This window comes from Carassius carassius, chromosome 10 (genome assembly GCF_963082965.1).
Source record: "Carassius carassius chromosome 10, fCarCar2.1, whole genome shotgun sequence".
Taxonomy (NCBI): domain Eukaryota; kingdom Metazoa; phylum Chordata; class Actinopteri; order Cypriniformes; family Cyprinidae; genus Carassius; species Carassius carassius.
The window spans coordinates 6,070,114-6,080,086 of NC_081764.1; the positions used below are offsets into that span (position 1 = coordinate 6,070,114).

The following is a 9,973-nucleotide window of genomic DNA, read 5'->3' on the forward strand; positions in this document are numbered from 1 at the left end:
TTGTTCGTGAACCGGATATCCAGCTGCTTTGTTTTGAACTCTCTCACAACAGAAACTGAAGATAAGACAATGCTGAATAAAGTCGTAGTTTTTGCTATTTTTGAACCGAAATGTATTTTCGATGCTTCAACAAATTCTAACTGACCCTCTGATGTCACATGGACTACTTTGAGGATGTTTTTCTTACCTTTCTGGACATGGACAGTATACCGTACACACAGCTTCAATGGAGGGACTGAGAGCTCTCTGACTAAATCTAAAATATCTTAAACTGTGTTTTAAAGAAAAACGGAGGTCTTACGGGTTTGAAACAACATGAGGGTAAGTTATTAATGACATAATTTTGCTATTTGGGTGAACTATCCCTTTAACATAACCCGATTCAAAAATGTATTTGGAGAAACAATGAAAAAAAAAAAAAAAAAAAAGGATATTGCACATTAATTTTAAGGCTTTAGCCTTGGAAAAAACAGCAAAACTTTAACAGAGAACAGCAGCACTTTAATATTAACTATGCAGTGCACACATTGCTAAAGTGATTGTTCTCAAGTCATAAACTAAAGAAATGGTCTGAACTGTGCCTACCTTAAAGGCAAGAATACTGTATGAACTTGGAAATCAGGTCAGTCTCTGGTATCAATTCTATTGGAATACTTTAAATGACAAGCCATTCAAAGTCCATTAGTTTACACAACAGTATGCATACATGTGGGTTCATTCCATGCATTTTCTTGTCTCGCTTTCCAGCAGTAACTTTTGATCCAGTTTCCAGGTTGATGCCCACAAGTCCTCTGTGGGAAAAAACACACACACACACACACACACACACACCATCTAATTATCAAAAACATTATAAACTTAAAAATAAAATACAAAATTACTCTGACAATTCAAATTACATTTAATTTCAATAAAGAGTTAGGGTCATTTAATTTTATAGAAATTAATGTAAAAACATTTTGCGTTCCATGTTTACAATAAACAAAATGTATAGATTATATTATAATACAGATTTAAAATAGCATCTTTCATTGTTATTTTAGTCATTATAATAATTTTTTATTTTCTATATGGTTTTTGCATTGTTTGTAGCATTTGAATTATTTGCATATTTATAATAGATCATTTGCTACAGTTGTGCTATACGTAACTGCTATACTCTTGGCATTCTACTCTTGCTAATTGAATCCAGGTGATTATTCTTAAATAGTCTACAACACAAAAGAGTGAATGTTTGCTGGAATGGAAGTACTGAAAAAAAGCAACTTTAAGCATCTGCTTGTGCTTGTCAAGTTTTTAATCCAGATGCACCTTGCACTTTTTAGTAACATGCCGTGAATAAAATAATTCTCTATTCAGTATGTGGTTAGCAATTTTTTGTTGTTCATTTGAAAACTTTTCCATAAAAAAAAAATCTAATTTAGATAAGCTATCCTAAATTGAAAACCTAAAAAAAAAAAAAGTTCAAGTAACAAATACTAAGTAAGATTATATGCTCTGAAATACCTCTGAATAAATTCCAGCGTGCATGCAGCGTCATCCTGATAAGCAAGATTTAAGTTGTAATAGGTCGCAAACAATGCTGCCAGGCCCTCAACAAATGCCTCTGAAAATGGGCCCAGGACAACTTCCCTCTCGACGGACAACATCTACTTGCTTGGGGTCATGGATTCACCTACAAAAAATAAAATACGAATATGGCAGGGCAGGGCATAGATTAATAAGTGTTGTATAGCTCATGTTAAAGGGATAGTCTGAAAAGAATTAAATGAAGTGAAAATTACCATGATTTACTCATGCTATCCTAGGAGTAAATTACTTTCTTCTTTCAGACAAATAAAATCGGAGTTTCATAAAAAAAAAAAAAAAAAAAATGTCCTAGCTCTTCTCAGCTTTATTATTGTAGTGAATGACAGGCAAGATTTTGAAAGCCCCAAAAGTGCATCCATCGATCATAAAAGTACTCCACATGGCTCAGGCCTTCTGAAGTGAAGCGATGCATTTATTTAAGAAAAATATCCATGTTTAAAACCATATTAATTAATCCTTTCCTCTGGTAATTCAAGTAAAGCAAGCTTTTCTCTCAGTTTGCTAGAGAAAATATGACTGCCCAATGTCATGGATGTTTTGAAATTCTTCAACAATGCCTTGAATGGTAGACTCAGGCAATAGCAATTTAACTTGCAGTTTCAGATAGAAGAGGGTTACATTTCTTAGAAAAAGCGATTTATCCACAACTTCAGAAAGATTTTGATCTGCAACTTCTAATCTCTCACTCTGAGACACATCTGAAACTGGGGTTTCCATGGTCATAGAAGGATCTATCACAACATTTTATGTGTCCGTGATACATGTGATGCAAATGTAGATCTCACCTTAAATGTCCTGTTGCAACCAAATGGGCACCGGATCTCCAGACCTGACTGAATATGGCTCTTTAAATGAGACAAAAGCTGTGTTAGGGTCCCACACTGAACTTCACAAATGTCTTCATGGCATTTAAATGTTTTATCACACATCTGTACCTGATGCTCTTTAGCAGCAGACTGGTGATGGTAAACACTATTTAACTGCATAAAACCAACACAATCAAGTTAAAAGCTTAAAACGTTTAAAAGCTTACATGTCTACTACCAACAACAATGTAAAATAATTTTATACCGAGCAGTTTTCAAAAATTTTATAGTAAAATAACAGCCAGGCCACACTTTAATGGTGAAGAAAATATAGACAGCTGAGCTAATCGTTAATCTGTGACGACTCATCAAGCAAATTCATCATAAAATTAGACAAATAATATAGATTATCCATTTTGCAACGTGGATGTAAAAGAATTCCATATTGTAGATGTAACACACCTTGACTCGCTTTCATTAGAGATCCTCCTCCTCCGGTAACCGTAGAGCACGAGGTGAGCGCGAAAATTGAGTGCTGGTGATGATGACGCAAGCACGTGGAAAGTCCCAGCTTCTTCTTTTTTGGTGTTTATTGGCGGTTGGCAACCTAGCTTATTGGTGCATTATCGCCACCAACTGGAATGGAATATGGCTCAAGTTGTTTGCTTTTATAATTTATACAAATTTAAATAAACATAAAAACCAAACAATGGAAAGTCCCAACTCCCAAGATGTCCACTGAAGATGACGAAAACTTCTTCAACTGTTTTTTTCTTTTTCTTAAAAAAGCATTTACTGCAGAAGTCATAGGAACATGCAATAACAGTGATCTACCTTAAAAAAAAACACAGTATATTATTGGACCTCTAAAATTCACAGCAATTATGTATGCTCCTACATGGCAAAATACAGTAATGCTGTAAAATTAAAAACACAGTAGACTATTGTAAATATTTACTGTAAAAACTACAGCAGTGTACAAAGATCATAGAAACCTGCCAAAGAATGAGGATGAGAATGACAAGTTGAACAAACTACATTACATTATATCAACATCAATAGGTTTTCTCATGTGTCCTGTGAGGAAAAGAGTTTTGCTCTTGGGCGAATTGTAAATGTGATCAATTATAATACGAGTGAGTGGGTCACCTTGTTGGTCTCCTTGAAATAGTCTGTCGACATCATAATCAAGCACTGATTAATTGTTTGTTGAATTGAAAACCACAATACCTTATTTTGTTGCCTTGATTAGAGTGTTTTCTGTACAACAGCTTAATCATTGTCTACTTTATGTACACTGAAGAAAATTGTTGTAAAAACAATTTTCACTCAGAAATTGCAAGTAAATTCCACAAACAGTTAGAAAGAAATGGCAAGAAGCCTTGAAATGAACATGACATTTTAGGGTAGTAAAACTGAAACATAATTCAATTATCTTTATTTAAAACCTTGAAAAACCAGTGTTCATTTAATTTACTGTGCGTTGAAGGGACAGTTCACCCTCAAGTTGTTCCAAGCCTGTATGAGTTTCTGTCTTCTGTTGAACACAATAGAAGAATGCTAACCAGACAGTCGCTGGTAGCCATTGACTTTAATAGTATGAAAAAAAAAAAAGTAAATTGGTTACCAACATTCATAGAGGTTTAGAACAACATGAGGGTGAGTAAATGTTAGCAACCCATTTTGGGGTGGACTATCCCTTTAATGTGATCAAGCTGTCTGAAAATTATTATGCTTCAAATTCCTTCAAGAAATCATGCAGCATACTTCAATATTTATCTTTATTAGGTGATCCACAAATCAAAAATGAATAATTATTTGCTAGGCTTTGGTTTCAAGTTTATTTTATTATTATTATTATTATTTTTTTTTTTAGGTTTAGTTAATGTATGCAGCATATTCCTTCAGGCTATCTTTTAATGACAATTACATTTGTAATGCCTCCTGACAATTTCTGTGCAAGGTTGTTTAATTTCAGGGAAGATTGAGGCAGATGAGGCACCTCCTCATATCCAAGTTTAATGGGCCTTAAGGCCAAATGGGCCTCAACAGGTTCAGTTATAACACAGAAACATATAAATCTGTGTTTGCAATGGGTGTTCACACACCATAGAGCTGATCAATATAAAGATGAAGATATTAAACTGTAGACTGCGTTCTGTTAACCTGGCTTTGTCTTCTTGTAGCATATTGCTAGATTTTTTTATTTAACTGCTCAGTTTTTTCATTTAAATAAATAAATGGTACACATGAAAAATACAAAAACATAAAATCCTGGGATGTGTTTGAAGAGTACTGTCCCTTTAAGAGAGTGTTGGCGTTAGTCGCTGTGTGCATGTAATGATAGCTGAGCTGAGCTGAATGCGCTCATGCATTAAAAAAAAGTTCATAATGTTACTTTGAAATGCGTAATAAACTTATTTAAGCACCAAATTATGCTTGTTCATTTATCCGTCTGTACAGTTAGCCAAAGCACAAACAAAAATCAGTTTTGTGACTTAAATCATTTGTTTAGACATACATGGTGGTATTACTGTTAAGGGATACATATGTTCATATTTTTAATATGTGCAATTATAATTATGATTATATAATAATCATATTACTGTACTTTTGTTCAAGAACACACACACAAACTCTCGTAAAAAACACCAAACCCAACATTCAATTTCCAGTGGTTATAACTCTTAACTGTTTTTAAAGGACTATCTAACGTCCCAAAGCATGTTTAAGCATTGTTTGTTTACAGTTGTTTACAGTACAGAGTGCAAATAGCAAAATCATTTCCTGGATGATTTCCCCTAAAAGTGATTTAAGCCTAGTCTGTATTATGTTGTGATGCATAAATTTGCTTGTAGCATAAAAACTATCAGAGTTCATGTATAAAAAAATAATTCATTTCATGAACTAACGATGAACAATACCTCTACAGCATTTATTAATCTTAAAATAATGTTCCTTTCTACATTTACTAATACATTTTTTAAATCAAATGTTGCATCTGTTACTATTAGTTACTAATATTAACTATTAATAATATATATATATATATATATATATATATATATATATATATATATATATATATATATATATATAAATGAACTATCATTAACAAAAGTTAATATGCTGGAAAAATATTGCTTATGCTAATGAGTGCATTGTTAGCAGTGTTAACAAATAAGACCTTACTCTAAAGTGCTACCAGTAATATTTTACAACATTTTGTTTTAAAGTAAGACTGCATTGCAGCTAATATATTGCTATATGACTTTTATCCTAAATTATTTAGCACGATTGATATTTACAGTGGCATGTTACTGAGCCTTGCAAATGCATTCACAACCTTCGAAAATCCTACATTGAAATATACTTTTTAGTGACATTTTTATTTTAAAAGTCTAACTCAAGATTATTTTTATATAACTTTGTTATGTTAGGAAACTTCATAGAAGAGATAAAATACTGAAATGAGCTTTTTGCATACCCGGTCCCTGCATCGCAGACGATCCCAATATACACAGATGGAAAACAATTGCCCTGATGAGGAAACAATTACCTCACAATTGTGCTCTGCCTGTGAATCCTTGAAATAACAACCACATTATCTGGATTTTTTAAATGTAACCCTACAGTAAAGGGTTCAGCTTGTGAATATAAAGAACATTTTAAAGGTTGAGGTACTTGAATGCGATGCAACCAATAAAGAAAATGCTTAAATTGTTGTAAACATTTCGAATGCAACACTTTAAATGAACATAATGTACATAAAGCTGAAACTTTTCTTTGAAAGAGAGAACTCAGAGGGGTTGAAGAGCATCTGAAAAGAATAATTTGATCCAAAAAAAAAAAAAACAATATAAAGGTTATAATAATATAATAAAATATATTATATAATAAAAGTTTCAACTTTTTTTCTTCTCTCTCCTCATGGTCATATGATTTCAAAACTTGTTATACTTTACTTGCAGTGTGTTTCATTTCAGTTTTGTAATAAAAAACTGTGAAGTCAAGAAGCAGATATCTATCATTTAAATTGTCATTTTATAGTTATTTTTATTCTATGTAGATGTAAATAAAACCTGTCTAATATATGTAACCGCTCAACCTGTGTTTCAGGATATCTTGATGATAACTAAACAATGAAGACAGGTAAAGACTTTAATTATTGGCTATTGCTTGGCTTATTGTTGGACCTGATTGTTGAATTTAATCATGTTCCATTTAGCTTTAATGATTAAACTGTGCATATCAATTAGCTTTTATTCCTTTGTGAATACACTGACATTTGTTAAAACTGCTAAAGACACAAAAAGCATGCATGCTGCATTGCTTTGCAAATCCCTTGTTTGCACAAGGCTTTGTGGGTGAGAAATACTATAAAGGAGAAAGCCTTAAAGATAGCAACACATTTGTTCTTATGCATTTTTCAACCAATAGAGAGTAGGTATGAAAACTTTCAGAACAGTGCATGGCCTAGATTGCATAAACACAAGCACAAATTGGGATAGCAGACTCAAATAGAACAGTATAAATCTATGCTAGATGAAATCAAGTACCTCCAATGATATTTTATATAGAGGAAAAATAATTTAGGTTCGCTTTTTGTGACAATGTCCCTCCCTCTAAGCTGAAATGGAGCTATTTATCTGACTGTACCTATGGGTCAGTGCTCCATATGCCGTGGGAGAGTCCAGACTGAGAACCACACCAGTAGTGTTGGGTCAAATATCCCCTCACCTTCCTTATTCCAGCAGCTCTGCATGATTGCATGAGGTAACCATTTGATCTCCATATATCGATGCAATGAGCTTGAATTTTCCACTGACCCTCCTTCTTTGGCAAGGTTATTACACGAATAGCTGTAGACCGTGTCACTCATGCAACATTTGTGATTGTTTGCACTACAATGCTATTGCAAAATGGATTATGGATTTTTGTTAAAGGAATGCTCTAATAGCAGACTTGTCACTGTTTGCAGGTAACTTGCATGTTTTTGAAAGTATTAAACTGTCTTTGTGTCCAAAACGTGACAATAGTCTTAGTCATGTAAACCATACTTTGATATCAAGAAAGACAAGTCTGATATCAAACAAGACATGCTACTTGAAGTCTGGCAAATTAATAGCAGTATCAAAGTGAGCAAAAAAGGATCTAAGAAGAAATAAAACATGAGGTTCTGCGTCTAACCATTCTGCTTTTGATAAAGGTCCTTGTGAATGCTATATGCTGAATAACTTAAGTATTCATATGTAAAGGAATAATAGTTCACCCAAATGAAAATGTGCTGACAATGTACTCACCGTTAGGCCGGGATGTAGATGCATTTGTTTCTTCATCAGAACAAATTTAGCAAATTTAGCATTACATCACTTGCTCACCAATGGATCCTCTGAAGATAATGGGTGCCATTAGAATGAGATTTCAAACAGCTGATAAAAACTTCACAAATAATCCACAGGTTTATTGCAATTTACTCCAGTCCATCAATAAATGTCTTGTGAAGTGAAATGTTGACACCAAGACATTTATACCTTGAAATGAGTACTCCATCTATAATATTGCTTTCTCCAGCGAAAAAGTCCTGAATCAGGAGAGAAATATGCACAGCACAGATTAAGCATCATTTACCAGTGAAACAGTCCAAATCTATTTTAAACTAATATGTTGAGAAAACAACAGCAGATGGACTTTTTCATATTTTGGTTTAAAGTTATAATCCCTTAATACTGGAATTCTTTATTACAAACACACAGCTTTTCACTTCACAAGGCATAAATTGATGGACTGGAGTGATGTGGAATATTTGTAGAATATGTTTTTTTTTTATCAGCTGTTTGGACTCTCATTCTGATGACACCCATTCACTACCGAGGAAATCTCTAAATCTGTTCCAGTGAAGAAAATAAAATTTTTCTCATTTCAAATTTTCTGCAAATTTCCATTTCCTTTAAGCCCTTTTCAGACTCAAATTATCTGTTTTTTATCACTTTCTCTCTTCCCTTGCAGGACTCAGCCCTAAACAAACGTACATCAGCTACAGCAACCACGCAATCTAGGTAAGTGATGAAATGCCACTACCAAATCCCAGAAGTGACCCCTGGAAGACAGCATTTCAAGATAAATCACTCTCACGTTATGTCACTTATGGATGTGAGATAGCGGATGGTTGGAAGACCCCTCACAGACATGTTTCCATTAATGAAGCTTATGTGAAGTCACATAGGGAGCATCTTGGGAGGCCGAGACTGTTGAGGCGGTGATGTTGGAATAACGTTCTTACATCCAGACTTTTCCATTACAGCTTGCTCTATCTATTCCAGATGTCATTGTTAAAGTGATACACACTAATTAAGGACAACATGTCAGTGTCTGCTGTTTCATTGACGCTAACACTATGTGGTGGCTTAAACATTAAAAAAAAAAGGAAGAAGAAAAAAAAAGCATAAAAAAAATCATTCAAAGCTTTTTCCTCTTGTTTTCTCCTTGGTGATGACAACAGCAAAGACAGTGTCCATTGTTTACAGATGTTGAGCATGCTGGTTTTGACATCCTGTGTTGTTGTTTTTTTTTTTTTGTTTCTTTTCCTTTTTTTCAAAAAATAAATAAAAATAAAATCCTTCTGGAATGCTGTTGAACTATGTTGCTGTATTGTTACCTCACCATGGGCCTTGTGAAACTGTTAAAGATGTACGAAGTGCTCTTTGGAGTAATGTTTGCTTGTGCATATACCTTTGAAGAACTCAAATTTGCCCTGTTGTCCAAATGTGCTATAACTGTCACAGTCACCTGTGCAAATCTGAAATCACAATTTAGAAATGGTATGACGTTTGTCGAATGCTCGAGATATCAGAACCAATATCCACTGGGCCAGGATAGTGCGAGTAAGTCACTTTCATGCGAATACAGCTATCGAAGACTCTTCAATAGAAATTGGAAGAATCACAAACCTCAAGTAAATTAATGGTTCCAAGATGCTCGGATGATGGAGTAGATGGCAGGATCCTGTGTTTATATCTGGAAATGTCAGGTGATAGAAAGAGACAAGCTGATTTGTCTCTTTAGATGTTTGTGAATTTAAGATTCAGTTCTTATGATTTCTTCTCTCTTCTTTGTTTTCGCACTGTTTGTGCTGCAGAATAAAACGTCTATGTTGACCGTGATAAATGACAACTTAATGTGTTTTCCTGATTGCTAATGTTTGCTTTTCATCCTAAAAGAGAAAAAAAAAAACCGTCAGAAACAGTGCCTGAATTAAAGTATTTGTAAAAAAAGACATATGAGGTATGTGAAGCATGTTAATTTTTATACATAAATAATTTCTAATAAAGAAATTTTTCAAAACTCATTGTTTGCTGAAAAATATTTTCTGCAATGTTGGCAAAGTGTCAGGTATTTATTTAAGATATGGCTTGGGTACACCGCAATAGAGTTAGTAGACTGTTCTGGGTGGTTGCTAGGGTATTGTTTGGCAGTTACTATGGTATATGCTGTAAACATGTGGGATTTTTTTCACTCGTTTTTTCCACTGTCAAGCAAAAACCCGAAAGTTGGATTGCTTAGAAAAGTGAACCACT

The 9,973-nt window shown here is 33.7% G+C and overlaps 1 protein-coding gene across 1 annotated transcript in view; it reads left to right on the forward strand.

The window, feature by feature from the left end:
• LOC132151620 (metabotropic glutamate receptor 4-like) overlaps positions 1–9,744 on the forward strand; it is a 172,210-nt gene extending 162,466 nt beyond the window's left edge. Inside the window, exon 11 of the mRNA XM_059559861.1 lies at positions 8,406–9,744. Within this exon, the coding sequence (XP_059415844.1) occupies positions 8,406–8,455 (50 nt within the window). The 3' untranslated portion in view covers positions 8,456–9,744. The remainder of the gene's footprint in view (positions 1–8,405) is intronic.
• Positions 9,745–9,973: the final 229 nt, after the last annotated feature.